This window comes from Salvelinus alpinus, chromosome 28 (assembly GCF_045679555.1).
Source record: "Salvelinus alpinus chromosome 28, SLU_Salpinus.1, whole genome shotgun sequence".
Lineage (NCBI taxonomy): Eukaryota > Metazoa > Chordata > Actinopteri > Salmoniformes > Salmonidae > Salvelinus > Salvelinus alpinus.
Window position 1 is genome coordinate 25,918,629 of NC_092113.1, and position 17,128 is coordinate 25,935,756.

Genomic DNA, 17,128 nt, shown 5'->3' on the forward strand with positions numbered 1-17,128 from the left:
TCTAATATTGGCACATGTAGTCCTGCTGCTGTGCCACATGATGGCATGATATCTCTGTTTTCCAGAATGCTACTATTGTAATGCATTGAATGCTTTTTCATTATCAGGGTTTGTAAAATATGATTCAGAAAATCTTCAAATCCTTTAAAGTGGCTGTGATTGATATATACATTTTTTTTACTTTTAAATTCAAAAGATGGTTAAAACACTAATTTTGATCCCTTTGCCCCATCTATGAATTTGAGAGTGGTTACATTTCTCCAGCACAATCCTTTTTTTTAACCTCTTTTTCTCCCCAATTGGTAGTTACAGTCTTGTCCCATCGCTGCAATTCCCGTACGGACTTGGGAGAGGCAAAGGTCGAGAGCCATGCGTCTTCTGAAACACGACCCCACCAAGCCGCACTGCTTCTTGACACACTCCTCACTTAATCCGGAAGCCAGCCGCACCAATGTGTCGGAGGAAACACCGTACAGCTGGCGTCCAAAGTCAGCGTGCATGAGCCCAGCCCACCACAAGGAGTCGCTAGAGGGTGATGGGACAAGGACATCCCGGCCGGCTAAACCCTCCCTTAACCCGGACGACGCTGGACCAATTTTGCACAGCCTCATGGGTCTCCTGGTCGCGGCCAGCTGCGACACAGCCTGGGATCGAACACGGGTTTGTAGTGACACCTCTAGCACTGCGATGCAGTGCCTTAGACCGCTGTGCTACTTGGGAGGTCCTCTCCAGCACCATCCTTAAACTGTTTGCCCAAAAAGGTGGCGGGGAAGTTGCTTTGTTATTGTTTGAACTCCAGATTACCCAGTGGTGTAATTGTGCCTGGAGAAGTGGGTATGCTCTAATTTTGCACACAAAAAAATCAAAACGGCAAGCCTGGCGAAGGAAATGTGCCCTGTGTGAAAAATTCTATGAGAAACAGTGACATACACTCCATATTGGTTGTTCACAGTTTAGATTTTTGAAGGTAGTTACCCTTTAATTCAAGTGTGCAGGCACCTACCACTATTATTTGATTGGCATTGTTTCTGTAGCACATGACATGTAGTTTGCAAAATAAATGGCCACTTGATTAATGCAAATAATAATAATGATATAATTCTGACCGGTAGGCATGGGCTACTTTGTAGCTAGTTAAGATTTAATAGAGAAGGTTTTTGGGAAAGCCTTTCCATCTAGCAGAAGACAGTTAGGCCTATCATTAGCATCGCTATATTTTCCTTGTTCCTCAATTGTTTGAAACCTGGACGTTTTACTTCATATTATGAGCCATGTCTTACGTTGCTTCAAAGTAGCCTATAGCCACACAAAAAAACATAGAAACGTGCAGGCAATTGTTTTTATAAAGACTTACTCATATGCGTTCTGTTCTATTGATTTTCTTTAAACGTTATTTACTTGGCTAGCAGCCAAATGCATTATGTTAATCATATTAGCAACCCAAGATAGTTGTTGCATCTTTAAATCCCTCCTCTTTCTCGCGGATATTTCCATCTCTGTGCATTAATTCGCCTACTGCCCGTGTGCACATTGCTGTGCCTAAAATGTGAAGAAATAGCTTATCAACATTTTAAGTAAAACATTCTGTTTCATCAGCACGATTCATTGATAGGGCGTATACCTGCACTACACTACTTGATAAGTATCAATGAGGATTAAGTGAGTATGCGCAATGCCTATTGAAAAATAAGTGGGTATACCCTCCACTACACCACTGAGATTGCCCCTCTAATGAACAATAAATTAACAATACAATTCTGTTCTATTCCTATTCTATTCTGCATAGAGCAAAGTAAATGAAACTACACATTTTACAAAAAGGTAACGTGTCATGCATAGCCGTGGGCAACTGCTCCGAATCTGTTTGCTCTAAAAACTACTGTTCACACCCCCCAACACAGTCTCACATTCAATTCGCGCATATATGTACAAAATGTATTTCAGCAGATTTCGTGCGTTTTTGTGCATTTTTGGGGTGTTTTGGGGTGGTTCAATTCGTTTGAAAATACACGAATTTCTGTGCTACTTAATTCGTGCGAAAAGACACAAATTTAACCAGTAGGTGACACACAAGCCGTTGCAACAACCATGTAGACGCGATAATTTGTATTTCATTTTTGTTCTTCTTAATGGCTAATTCAACGTCATGAATATACAGAAATGTTGTCTTTGTTTAACCATGTTTTAAAATGTGTCGTTGTATGCTTATATGTACTGTTTTAGACTTGCTGAACAGAATTTGAGAAAAGACGCACATTTACCTGCGACTTAATTCGTGGGAAATATTGTTTTATTAATGCCAATGCTGTTTTCTGTGCTTGATTTCGCTTAATACTTTGGATACTGGTGCACTTGTAATCAGAACGCCTTTTTGTCATGTAGGCAACCATACACGATTTTCTTCATAACCCATTTCATATTTCGTGGAGTCTAAATTACACAATTTTCTTCATAATGCATGTATTACATGTTAATGTAAAATAATGAATTATGTTGGCTTACACTTATGGCCTTTCCAAGGCCTTTCCATACCTTAAGGGAACATTTTAGCACTCGCCATATGGTTAGTGAGAAACGCCACATTGCAAATGTAAGGTCCCTTACTAGACGTCCTGCAACGTTTCTAAAATTCGCGGACGGCGTCGGGCCGTGCGCGGGGGAGAGATCTTTCAGGAAGTCATCAAACTAAATCTCTCGGACGTTCGGTTTCCGTTTTATAAAAATAACACATTTTGGTCATTTTTCCGCAGTCTAGGAAATTCCCACCAGAGGGAAAATAAATAATATTGCAAATGCACAAGCACATTGCAAATGCATGTGGCCTTTTCTCCTAAACGGAAAATATTTCGAAGACGTAATGGACAGTTGGCCCCGAACAAGATGGCGTCGAGGCCTCAACGCTTTTTGAGTTATGGCCATTTTTCTGGGATTAAAGGTCAAAAACGTAAAGTAGGGTGCTAATTTGACCGCTTCACGTCAAAGTACATAAGCATACGGTGTCAGGAAAAAAAGAACCAGCCATTTATCTATCGTAATTTAAGAGAAATCGTACATTGACAAATTGGTCATGTTCACAAAAAGGAGTAAAAAAAAAAAAAGTTACAGATCCAGTTGCAGTGTGTTCAGACAAACATTTTTTAAGTGGGTCTCGAAGCTCTGCCACTGCATCGCAGTGCTAGCTGCGCCACCAGAGTCTCTGGGTTCGCGCCCAGGCTCTGCCGCAGCCGGCCGCGACCGGGAGGTCCGTTGGCCTAGCGTCGTCCGGGTTAGGGAGGGTTTGGCCGGTAGGGATATCCTTGTCTCATCGTGCTCCAGCGACTCCTGTGGCGGGCCGGGGGCAGTGCGCGCTAGCCAAGGGGGCCATGTGCACGGTGTTTCCTCCGACACATTGGTGCGGCTGGCTTCCGGGTTGGAGGCGCGCTGTGTTAAGAAGCAGTGCGGCTTGGTTGGGTTGTGCTTCGGAGGACGCGTGGCTTTCGACCTTCGTCTCTCCTGAGCCCATACGGGAGTTGTAGCGATGAGACAAGATAGTAATTACTAGCGATTGGATACCACGAAGAAAAGGGGATAAAAGGATGGAGTGAAAAAGTACGGTGCTTAAAGACACACAAAGCCTGCAATGGCATTGCCATTATCTCCAGGCCGTGCCGAGTTCAACGAGATGCCCCGCTTGACCGTAGCTAGCTCGGTCTGAGTGCAGCGACAGGGACAAGAAGAAGGACCCAAATGACCCTTTGACCTCAATTTCATATTTATTTGTTTTTGGGAGACAGAGAGAGAACCGTTAAGGTTAGAAGCACAATTTGACCTCAGGAACGTTCCTAAGGTCCTCCTGATCTGTGCAAGCCTCACATTGACCGTGTGGCATTAACCCTTAATAGTTAAAAGAAGGTGTTTACATCAAACAGTTTACAATGACATGTCTCCCCATAGGAATACATTGCCTGCTCCCCTAAATTCAACCTGAAGCCTATGTGGGTTAATAATGCCTTATGAACCTGTCTTCGATGACAATCCATCAGGCCACTATGAGGTCTACCTGTGTCGATTCTAAGCTTCCTGGAGCAACCGGAAGTGGTTAAATCACCCTAAAAGTGTTTGCCATACCCAACCTGCAGTTTGAGAGAAATAGTGCATTCAACCCTATATAAATCAGTGAGTTCTTAACGTATAGACTTAAAACTCAGGATTCTGTAAAAGCCCACTCCAATGAGGATATGTGTTTACTTTCAGCTTCCTGTGCCAACCGGAAGTGCCATAATTGGTGTCAAAAGGGCTGTTTCGAAGGGTTAAAAAAGTAAAATCTTTCCAAAACTTAATATATGTGAATAGGCAACCCTCATGAACTGTAAATCAGTCATTCATCCCATCAGATTTCAAGGAAAAATGTACACACCCACACAGAAAGGATGGAGTGACACACTGAGGGGCTTAGAGGCAGACAGTGCCTGCAATAGTTACTTTTGTTTGAACTTTTAAAGAACCGTCAGACCTAGAGTTCTGAAACTTTACAAACCTGTTCTAGAGCTCAGGTCGATTAAGCACGGTGAGTTATGTGGCTCTAGAAGGTTCTCGGACCGATAAAAAGCCTCGGTGCATTTGCATTGACTTCAATTCATTTTGAGCATTACAAAATGGTGACATTTAGAAAAGTCCCAGAGTTGCAAGACTAGGTGCATTGAAACCGGCTCGGCCCATAGAGACGGACCCCGACATTTCTGTCCGATAGCTCATTCAAGGACCCCGTAGCAAGGCATGGAAAAAAGTGGAATTTCAGCACCAATTAAGGTTTTGCTCGGGCACCGAATGACCTATCGAGCCGAAACTTGGGATTCGAGGTCGCCTCACATAGGGCTAAACATAATGTGAAAACTGGACCCGCAGCTAGAACATAACTACGTATTATTTGTTTTATTATGGTTTAAATGGAAGGCGCTGTGAATTTTGGGCCTGCTCTGAAATATGTGATAGTTGGCTTCTAAACGAGTTGGAAAAAGTGAGTTTGGAGTCAGATGGTATCAGTTTGGTGTCTGAAAATATCTAATTGGCTGATGGACACTGACTTGCTAGTTGACTTTTGTGCATTTGCAATATGTTTCAACAGTGAAAAACCACCAAAATAGCATTCTGAAATCACCACTAAAAATGACATCACCATAGCCGTGCCGAGTTCAACGAGATGCCCCGCTTGACCGTAGCTTGCTCGGTCTGAGCGCAGCGACAGTGACAAGAAGATGACCCTTGACCTACATTTCAAGTCTTTTGCTTTTGGGAGACAGAGAGAGAACTGTTAAGGTTTAGAAGCACAATTTGACCTCAGGAACGTTCCTAAGGTCTCTGTGCAAGCCTAACATTGACCGTGTGGCATTAACCCTTAACAGTTAAAAGAAGGTGTTTACATCAAACAGTTTACAATGACATCTCACCCCATAGGAACACATTGCCTGCACCCCTAAATTCAACCTGAAGCCTATGTGGGTTATGAATGTCTTATGAACCTGTCTTCAATGACAATCCATCAAGCCACTATGAGGTCTACCTGTGTTGATTCTAAGCTTCCTGGAGCAACCGGAAGTGATAAAATCACCCTAAAAGTGTTTTGCCATACCCAACCAGCAGTTTGTGATATATAGTGCATTCAACCCTGTGTAAATCAGTCAGTTCTTAACGTATAGACTTAAAACTCAGGATTCTGTAAAAGCATACCCCGATCAGGATATGTATTTACTTATAGCTTCCTGTGCCAACCGGAAGTGCCTTAAAAGGGGGTCATAGGTGCTGTTTCGAAGGTTTAAAAAAGTCAGATCTTTCCAAAACTTTAAATGTGTGAATCGGTCAACCCTCATGAACTGTAAATCAGTAATTTCGCTAAACAGATGTCAAAGAAAAGCTCTCTCTCACACACACACACACACACACACACACACACACACACACACACACACACAAGGATGGAGTGAAAAAGTATGGTGCTTAAAGACACACAGAGCCTTAAATGCTTTTAGGGGGGATCCAGACTTCCATACCATACCATTATTGATGGACAATGGCAAGGCTGCCATTGTATTTTCAGTTACATTCTGTTCAATAAAAATGGTTTACACGTTTATTTTTTAAGAAATACATGGAACTACAACCGAATAAAACACCATTAACCATCATGCATTGCGTACATTCATTCTATCCTGAAAAGTCTGTTCAGAAAAATCGAAAACAGTACATATAGGCATAAAACCACAATGTTTTAATAGGGATTAAATAAAGACAATATATATATAACCTCTTATGATTAAATGGTTAAAAAAATACAAAATATCTATATATTCATAACGTAAAATAAATAAATACAGGCGATCGCGTCTATGGTTGTTACAACGGCTTGTGTGTCGCCTACTGGTTAAATTCGTGTCTTTTCGCACGAAATAAGTAGCACAGAAATTCGTGTATTTTCGCACGAATTAAGTAGCACAGAAATTCGTGTATTTTCAAACGAATTGAACCACCCCAAAAATGCACAAAAACGCACGAAATCTGCTGAAATACATTTTGTACATATATGCGCGAATTGAATGTGAGGCTGGGCTGCACCCCCTGCGTGAGAAAGCTGCGCACTAAGAAGTGGTTCCCGTATGTGCCCACCAGTAGACAGTTCTAGTTACGTTGTCAAGAACATAGTCGACGGTGTTGCCAAAGCAAATAGAGGCTTGTCATACAGCAACTGCATAGGATATGTCTAATGCTTTCCATTAGTTTCTGCCCACTGAACTTGAGAAAACATATTGCTGATGGCTATAATGTTAATCACTGAACTTGAGAAAACATATTGCTGATGGCTATAATGTTAATGAACGATAAATAACTTCCATAAATTAATCACAGCAACAGTTATGAATCACAGCAACAGTTGGAGCAAACCCACCTCCGTTCCCCCACCACCACCACCACCTAAATCTCTAGAGAAAAGTTAAAGCCAACGCCCCGTTTGCCCGTCTTTACTCCCTCCTTCCAATTTTGTTCTCTAGTCCAGGAAGTTGCCATTACTCACCCATTCGAAGGAGTCGCAAGTTGGAGAGAAGAAAAAACCCGAAGTTAGGAGGCAACAGCAGTCCGCTTTTTCCCTACTGAATGTAACTTGTGTCTTCGTTGAGTTCTGCAATATCAGCCGTTATACTTAGCTGGTAAATTATACATTTAATTTCGTTATGGCTGATACAGAGGCCAGTGTCGCTGCGGGCTGCCTGGAGAAACTGAATGGCTACGTGAGGACCCGAAAAGGAACTATTCTTGCTGCAGAAATAGTACGTTTGTTTCCATTTACTCTTAAAGCCTCACACAAGGAGTAGACTACTGCTGCAACCTAAACATACTGCTATTTAGGAAATTCAAAACTATGAATGAAAGCTCTGTTGTAGAAATATAATATAATTCCCTAGAATATATCCTTGTTATGATGACATACTACTTTAGGTTTGCATTCATATCCTTAGCATAGGCCTCTATTACGCAATAAGTAAACCTTCTAGTTTACAAAAATGTATCTTAGATCATAACTGAATAGGCTATGTGGGCGTAGTTCATTTACCTACAGCTGTTTTTGCTATACAGAAGAATGTTTGATATGCTTTTTACCTTTGTAGCGCAAACAATGAATTGGTTCATTGGTTTTGAACATGCTCTGTGAGAAGCTAGCTAATGTCAAAGTGAAACATAGTCAGTGTGACACTCCCTGGATGATGAGCAATCGCTTCCATGTAAGCTGAGTGATGTAGGCATTGCAGTAGCTTATTCTGTTCTTATTACTGTGCTTAGAAATTGTATTTTGCCTCATCCCGATACTATTCAGAGAAGCTAGTTCCATTGAAACATCAGTTGAACTTTTCCTGGCATTTCTTTGTGTGAGATTGTGTGTATAGTTACATCTCTCTGTGTTTTTGGTTGCCACTCTGTTCCTGTTTTAGTTTGTTAATATATTGACTGTAATCATTGACAAAATGTTGGTCATTTTCCATAGGAGGACTGAACAGATTCCATCTGGGTCTTCAGTCTGGTCAGAAACGGAGCAGTTTTTGTGCACAGTGCACAGAGGCAGCTCGTGCCAGTCTCTGGAACACACGAAGCACTGATGTGTGCCGGGAGGGGGGGGGGGGGGCAGTTTATTGCATCATCTGTAGGCTACTACCACGCTTTTGACTGGGTTTGCCCTAACTTGGCTTACTGCTCTGTGACAAATCAAATAAAAAAAGGGTAGCTTTGCAATTGCAAGCAAAGTTGACAATCTTCAATATCTTCCCTGAACATCTAAGTCAGTAACATCTTTGTCATCCTCACAAAGGCTTTGTGATGTCAAGTGCCACCATGAAATGTGACCATTCTTTCAAAACCTGTCTGTGGTTGTATTTAAATATATCTACCCACCCAGAATCATAGCTCAACAGCAGCAACAATAGAGAGATTCAGTAAGGGCTGGTGTTGCTGCTACACTGTGGGCTGTCCAAGTTTATGTACTCTCCACACTGACCCTATTTCACTGGAATGGACTGAAGGGAATGCCAGCTGGGTTTTTTTCTGATGGAAAAATGCATTCTTGACTTGGTACAGACCCCTCTGTAGATAAAATTAAAGCAACATGTTAAAGAAAGACATGCGTGTTTAGGATAAAAAATATCAATCCCAGCACTGGGGATCTTACTCAGTGTGATATAGGCCTTTAAACTGATTGGCTCTGTTGGCTACTATGTTTTTTGTTGCATGTGTTTTGTGACAGCCTCGGTTGTTTGTGTACTTCGTTGTGTCAACACAGGGTCTTTAACCCCGTATAGACTGTGTTTATTGTGTCCTGTTTGATGTGGGAGATGCTAGTGTTTGTGTGTGACATGGCAGTTATGGTGTCTGTCCATTTGACATTGCTGCCCCCTGGTCTCACTCAGCCTGGGTCTTGGAGTAGAAGACTATCGTGGATAAAATATGGTCTTAAGTCAACCGTCACACCATCTTCATGTGGTGGAAATGACTCTGAGATGACTGTTCCTATCACTGCTGATCTGCTGTCTGGGATGAGTTTTAATCATGTCATTCAACCTGAACTGCTAATTCAAAGGAAAGGGAGGAATCTGGAGCCAAATTGTTAGTTTGTTGTAAACTACAGCGAGACGTTCCCCAAGGATTCTGGGATACGTAGCAGTAATTTCCTAAAAAGGAAATGTTATGAATAACATCCCAAATTCAAGCATTTCGGCTACAGATTAATTGAGCATAAAAGCAATTTTTGCCCTACAGATTTGGCATTTTCTAAGTACCTTTATAAACATATTACACTGAATATTTTCATGCAGGCTTTTTTTTCTCTCCTCTTTCTCTCACTCTACCTTTCCCCCAAATTAATTGTCTGTCATTTTCTTTCAGCTCATCAGTTTTATCATCCTAGTCTGCTATGTTGCGTCATTGTATGGAGGTTATTCTGCAGTGGCCATCTGTGAGATGGTGTTAGCCACCATCTTCTTTGTCGTCTTCATGATGGAAATGGACAAGTCCTTCCAGTTGGTCCACTGGGTCTGGAGTGTGAGTACAGTATATATGTTTACACAGACACACGCACACAAACACACATGCACACACACACACACCTAGACACACATACCTAGAGACACACACACACACACACACAGAGAAAGAGAAGCACACAGACATAAAAACAGACAGTAACACAAGGACTTTCCAATTGCCATTAGAAGGACAATCATTCACTAATGTTGGTCTATTCCTCTCAGGATTTTATCCGTGCTACTATTGGTGCAGCCCTGTACCTTATCACCTCTCTGATCTGTGTGATTGGTGGAGCCGGGGACGGCGCCCGTATTGCAGGAGGGGTGAGTCAAATGTCTAACCACCCTGAGATTTTTAAATAGAAACAAACTAGAGCATCTCAAATTGCCTGCTTCTTCAGCTCTCCAATACTTCAGACCAATTAATCACTGAAAAGTAGAACTTGGTGCTTAGAATATGTTTATATTAACAGTTCTTCCATTCCCTTAGGTGTTTGGCCTGATGGCTGGGATCCTGTTTGCCTATGACGCCTACACCATCTTTCCGGTCATCAAGACCACCAGTCAGCACACAGCAGCGCCCACTGGTGGGTGATTTAGATAAGGTTGCAGCTTTGCTATGAACTGGGTCGTTCCACCAATTCGGTGCCTTTAGAGAATGAATTTCGTAAAAAGAAAATAACATTTGATTTCACCTAATTTTCATAAAAAAACACATTTTCCCATCGCAAAAGGTTAAATAAATAAAAATGACTATAGTAAGTGCCTATTACGTGCCAAAAAAAGTAACAGGGGAGATAGTAACAAGGTTCATGATTTCATCTTAAATCAGCCATAAATCCCCTTTTGACAGGGGAAATGGAAGCTTGTTGTGTGAAACAGGGATGAGCAATGCAAGCTTCACAATTATTATACATTTTTTGCATTTCTATCCTGTCTGTATATGGGTAATAGGGTGGATGTGTTGTGCTTGACCTGCTCGGTTTTCCACCACAAAACACCAGAAAATGGACAAAAAGATTAGAGTTAAGTTCACGTAACAGGGTTGACCTTAATATGAGGGACAGATGTAAGTGAATCACTAATCACATTAAATAAATAAGCATCTTCCGAAATTACTTTGTCAAAGCAACAAAATAACTAGGGCTTTACAATGATGGTGGAAACTTGGAGAAATGTTGGGGTTAAGTGGATTAAAATCTTCCTAGAAGTCACAGAGGGTGCCAATCTGAACCACATTGCTGAATTTTGGCACTTTAGCAAGTCTTTATTCATATTGAAAATCTGATTTATTGAATTCTCCATGTGGTCTATTTTAAAGGTCACTTAATTGAATCTAACATTGGTGAACAATTTTTACTTAAAATATCAAAGGGACTCAAAAGTCACTCATTTCGTGGATCGACCCAACTACAGTTTTGACAGACATTTTCTCACCTGATTTGATTTGTTCTATTCTCTGCTTTGTTTACAGACGACAGAGTTTAAGCACTCAAAGCTATACCCCCAAAAAAAGAAAAAGGAAGTTTGTGCAGGAGTCGACAATGAAGAGAGAAAGAAGTGCAGCAGGTTGGAAGGAAGTTTGATGCTCAAATGAAGAGATTAATAGCCGAAATGAACCAATGTTAGGGTCAGAAGAGAGAAACATCTGCAGTACATCTATAGCTGACCCAGAGGAGAATGTTACACTGCACTGAGATCAGTATGTTCAAAAGAATTATGTCAATTCCAGGAGGGATTCCCTCGACAAGCGTTATTCCAGTCTCGGTGTACAATTCTACCATCTACCGAAAAGGGAAAGATGTAAATATTATGCAGCATAAGGAGGTGAAAAGCTTTGGTCAGTTTTCATACATCATTTGTTTTCTGATCTAATTAATTGTGTCAAAAGATGTCGTTTGTATTACATTCACTACTAAAGGTTTGGTTTATTAGTAATGAGATTGTAGCATTACATCCATAGAGGTGCACCGATTAATATAACATCATAATGTAACATCAGCTGTTTACCTTTGTAGTAATTTGTACTAAAACTGCAAACGGCATTCTATCTTTCTGCGTCATCAACATTTCACCTCAGCGGCAAAGCCCTCTCAATATTCGCACTGTAATATATTATAATTGTGCTGGTCAAATTTAGCCGCCCCTTAGTCAATGTTCTCCTTGTGACCAGTGATATCGCTACCTACACTGAGTGTACAAAACATTAGCAACACCTTCCTACTATTGAGTTGCACCCCCTTTTGCCCTCAGAACAGCCTCAATTTGTCGGGGCATGGACTCTACAAGATGTCGAAAGCATTCCACAGGGATGCTGGCCCGATGATGACTCCAATGCTTCCCACAGTTGTGTCAAGTTGGTTGGATGTCCTTTGGGTGGTGGACTGTTCTTGATACACACGGGAAACTGTTGAGCATGAAAAACCCAGCAGCGTTGCAGTTCTTGACACACTCAAACCGGTGGGCCTGGCATCTACTACCATACTCTGTTCAAAGGCACTAAAATATTTTGTCTTGCCCATTCACCCTCTGAATGGCACACACACAATCCATGTCTCAATTGTCTCAAGGCTTAAAAAACATTATTTAAACTGTCTCCTCCCCTTCATCTACACTGATTTGAAGTGGATTTAACAAGTGACATCAATAAGGGATCATAGCTTTCACCTGGATTTACCTGTTCAGTCTGTCATGGAAAGAGGAGGAGTTCGTAATGTTTTGTACACTCAGTGCATAGTGCTTTTTGTACAGTAATGCATACTATCAATAGAGCGCTACATCTCTCTCACACAGTGCCTTTAATACACCATTTGTTGTAGCCTACCTGGAAACATTTGTAGTGCCTTCATTTTATGGGTTGTTATTTTGCCTCTCTTCTCAACTCGCACTGTTACTGACCACCATTCATTCTGCACCCATAGTAAGGTTAGATGTTCCTTTGCCACCAAAGAACTTCTCGTTAGTAGGCTACTCTTGCCATAAGAAACACACATGTTTTCATCATCCTGGTTTTCACAAATCTAACTCAGGTTAAGTGTGTTTCTTACCTGTTTTTTTGTGTGTTTTTTTAACCAATGGTAAAGAAGATATTTTAATGACATTTTGTGTTGTACAAGAGAAATGTTACCTCAGTTAGTGCACCATTGTTAAGGGATTTAGACAGTCTGTATGCAGTTATAGTAAACGCTTAGAAAATTGTTTATTTAGAATTAGCAGTTAATTTAATTAGAAGAGAAGGTTATTTTATCAATTGTGTGGTTGACATTTCAGGATCCATATGTTATAATTTTAATATGCTTTAGTAAATGCTATCTTGCCTCCGAAATATAAAATTAATTTTTCAAGGTAAAATTTGGCCTCAATGTTTTATTTCTAACAGGATTTTTTATTTCTTGTTTCATCCTTTTTGTGTGTTTGGAACACTGAAGCATTCACAATGCTTTGTACAATAAAAGCCATTTGTTTTACTCTCAATAATTATGAACCTCTCTAATAACTGCTATTACAAATTGTATAATCACATTGTTGTTATATACATAGTACTTACTAGCCTGACGACTCACACTAAATTATTCTGCTTTGTTGTTTGCTACATACCTCCGTTGGTGTGGAGTAGCGTTTGGCTTGGAGTAGTGGTTGACCATTTGCATGCTGGCCAATATAATATTGTTTTTTTGTGCAACTTATCACCTATTCCTTCCTTAATACAAAAATGTTTGCTCATTGGCGTCAAAAAATAGCATTCATGTTGGACCATTATTTGGAAAAAACACTTGAACAGAGATTTTAAATTACATTAGAATAAAGCCCACCATTAATACATTGTCTCATCATAGTGAGAAAATATGCTAGAAATATGTGTCACAAGCTGGCAAAGTCTTAATCTGGGAAAATTCATGTTGGAATGGGGCCCCTACAGGAACTCCATATGTGCATAGTTGGCTCAAGTAAATATATACTGTATATAGGCCTAACATTAACTCCTGTGAATAGTCACTTTTCCATGTAAAGATGCTGTACACTAGGTCTAAGTTGAAACAGAGATTGGATTGGTTAGGGGATGCGAATGGTATGTCTAGGGCCTAGTATGAGTACCCAGCTAGAAGAAAAACCATGTTTTTAGATGATTCATTAATTTCACAGTATTGCAATCAGGTTACCTTTCTCTGTGGTTCACTCAAGAGGCATCATGCCCCTTAGGGGACACTTCTTTTTTTTTTACTAGCCACTCAGCAGTTTTATGAAGTCGGCTTTAGCTAGCCCAGATAGGTTCCCAATCTCCCAACCACATAACTAGCTACCAAGAAGCCATTTCAGGCTATCAATCAAGTTAGAGTAGCTAGCTTCATAAAAATATTAAAATAAAACATGTATAATATATATTTTCGAAGGCCCGGTTCCCTGGTTGAATACCCATGTTCTAAAGTCTTCCAACCTTGCCAGCAGGCATACCAGCTAAGACCAGCTATCTTAGCTGGTATGCCTTTAGAACATGGGTATTCAACCGGGGAACCCAGCCTTCGAAAATGTATTATAAATGTTTTATTTTAATGTTTTTATGAATATCGCTAGCAACAACAGACTAAACAAATGTTTAATTATAAAGAGGGAAATATCGATTTTCTAACGATGTGAACTTTAGTTCTCAACTCCTAATATGTAGCTAATTTCACTCACTGGCGTATCTGACAAGGGTTTGAAAGAGTACCAACGAGTAACGTTACCAGTCGCGGCAAGTGATGCTGGCTGCTGGTATAAGCTTTCTTGACTTGGACATTAACTTTTAAAATTCCCTGTCTTAGGTCAGTAAGGATCTCCACTTTATTTTAAGAATGTGAAGTGTCAGAATAATAGTAGAGAGAATTATTTATTTCAGCTTTGATTTCTTTCATCACATTCCCAGTGGGTCACAAGCTTACATACACTCAATTATTATTTGGTAGCATTGCCTTTAAATTGTTTAACTTGGGTCAATTGTTTTGGTTAGCCTTCCACAAGCTTCCCACAATAAGTTGCGTGAATTTTGTCCAATTCCTCCTGACAGAGCTGGTGTACCTGAGTCAGGTTTGTAGGCCTCCTTGCTCGCACACACTTTTTGAGTTCTTCCCACACATTTTCTATAGGATTGAGGTCACGGCTTTGTGATGGCCACTCCAATACCTTGACTTTGTCGTCCTTAAGACATTTTGCCACAACTTTGGAAGTATGCTTGGGGTCATTGTCCATTTGGAAGACCCATTTGCGACCAAGCTTGAACTTCCTGACTGATGTCTTGAGATGTTGCTTCAATATATCCACATAATTTTCCTGCCTCATGATGCCATCTATTTTGTGAAGTGCACCAGTCCCTCCTGCAGCAAAGCACCCCACAACATGATGCTGCCACCCCTGTGCTTCACGGTTGGGATGGTGTTCTTCGGCTTCCAAGTCTCCCCCTTTTTCCTCCAAACATAACGATGGTCATTATGGCCAAACAGTTCTATTTTATTTCATCAAACCAGAGGACATTTCATCAAAAAGTACGATCTTTGTCCCTATATGTAGTTACAAACCGTAGTCTGGCTTTTTTATGGCAGTTTTTGAGCAGTGGCTTCTTCCTTGCACTTTTCACACCAAAGTACATTCATCTCTAGGAGACAGAACATTTCTCCTTCCTGAGCGGTATGATGGTTGCATGGTCTCATGGTGTTTATACTTGCGTACTATTGTTTGTACAGATGAACGTGGTACCTTCAGGTGTTTGGAAATTGCTCCCAAGGATGAACCAGACTTGTGGAGGTCTACAATTTTTTTTCTGAGGTCTTGGCTGATTTCTTTTGATTTTCCCATGATGTCAAGCAAAGAGGCACTGAGTTTGAAGGTAGGCCTTGAAATACATCCACAGGTACACCTCCAGTTGACTCAAATGATGTAAATTAGCCTATAAGAAGCTTCTAAAGCCATGACATCATTTTCTAGAATTTTCCAAACTGTTTAAAGGCACAGTCAACGTTGTGTATGTAAACTGCTGACCCGCTGGAATTGTGATACAGTGAATTATAAGGGAAATAATCTGTCTGTAAACAATTGTTGGGAAAATTACTTGTGTCATGCACAAAGTAGATGTCCTAACCGACTTGCCAAAACTATAGTTTGTTAACAAGAAATTTGTGGAGTGGTTGAAAAACAAGTTTTAATGACTCCAACCTTAGTGTATGTAAACTCCGACTTCCACTGTAGTTCAGTTCTTTCTGTTTGTATGGTTGTGAGGTATTGTTTGTTTTTGACTACCTACCTGTGTTTGACCATTGCCTGCGACCATGATTCCTGCCTTCTGCGAAGGCATAATAAACATCTGCCGCGCTCTGCGCGTGAATCTACACCTTTTTCTCCCTGAGTATTCATTACAGAATACCTTACCTAAAAACGAAATGGATTCAGCGGAGCTACAGCGGCGCCTAACCCAGCAAGGGGAGCTTATGGAGGAAATTTGACATCTTCTCCGCCAGCCTATCCCTACTCCTCCCGGTATCATAACCGATAGCCCTCCTTCGTTCATACCCATTCCTGGAAAATATGACGGTATACCTAGGAAATGTCAGGGATTTCTGACGCAATGCAGCAAATACATTGAGCACAGCCCACTAACTTCGCCACCGACAAGAGCAGGGTGGATTTTGTTGTCTCTACTCACAGGCAAAGCCCTGGATTGGGCCACCGCCTCTTTAAAGAGGTACACTGTGTTAACAAACCTCCAAACGTGCTTCAACGCCATACAACACTCCTTCCGTGGCCTCCAACTGCTCTTAAATGCTAGTAAAACTAAATGCATGCTCTTCAACCGATCGCTGCCCTCACCTGCCCGACTAGCATCACTACTCTGGACGGTTCTGTCTTAGAATATGTGGACAACTATAAATACTTAGGTGTCTGGCTAGACTGCAAACTCTCCTTCCAGACTCACATTAAGCATCTCCAATCCAAAGTTAAATCTAGAATCGGCTTCCTACTTCGCAACAACGCCTCCTTCAGTCATGCTGCCAAACATACCCTTGTAAAACTGACTATCCTACCGATCCTTGAGACGTCATTTACAAAATAGCCTCCAACACTCTACTCAGCAAATTGGATGCAGTCTATCACAGTGCCATCTGTTTTGTCACCAAAGCCCCATATACTACCCACCACTGCGACTTGTATGCTCTCGTTGGCTGGTCCTCACTACATATTCGTCGCCAAACCCACTGGCTTCAGGTCATCTATAAGTCTTTGCTAGGTAAAGCTCCGCCTTATCTCAGCTCACTGATCACCGTAGCACGCGCTCCAGCAGGTATATTTCACTGGTCATCCCCAAAGCCAACACCTCCTTTGGCCGCCTTTCCTTCCAGTTCTCTGCTGGAAATGACTGGAACGAATTGCAAAAATCCCTGAAAAGGGAGACTTATATCTCCCTCACGAACTTTAAGCCTCAGCTGTCAGAGCAGCTTACCGATCACTGCAGCTGTACACACTCATCTGTAAATAGCCCATCCAACCAACTACATACCCATATTTGTTTTTGTTTTTCTGCTCTTTTGCACACCTGTATTTCTACTTGCACATCCTCA

At 41.1% G+C, this 17,128-nt stretch overlaps 1 protein-coding gene across 2 annotated transcripts; it reads left to right on the forward strand.

The window, feature by feature from the left end:
• Positions 1 to 6,694: 6,694 nt before the first annotated feature.
• plp2b (proteolipid protein 2b) lies at positions 6,695 to 13,019 on the forward strand. Of its 2 annotated transcripts, none has more exons than XM_071372443.1 (5): positions 6,695 to 7,298; positions 9,403 to 9,558; positions 9,768 to 9,866; positions 10,033 to 10,129; positions 11,017 to 13,019. In XM_071372443.1, the coding sequence occupies exons 1-5, from the start codon at positions 7,203 to 7,205 to the stop codon at positions 11,028 to 11,030; spliced, it is 462 nt and encodes a 153-aa protein (XP_071228544.1). In that variant the 5' UTR covers positions 6,695 to 7,202; the 3' UTR covers positions 11,031 to 13,019. The 2 variants fall into 2 exon arrangements, with proteins under 2 accessions (XP_071228544.1, XP_071228545.1); XM_071372444.1 differs by having other exon boundaries at positions 10,033 to 10,147; positions 11,017 to 11,063.
• The last annotated feature ends 4,109 nt before the right edge of the window (positions 13,020 to 17,128 follow it).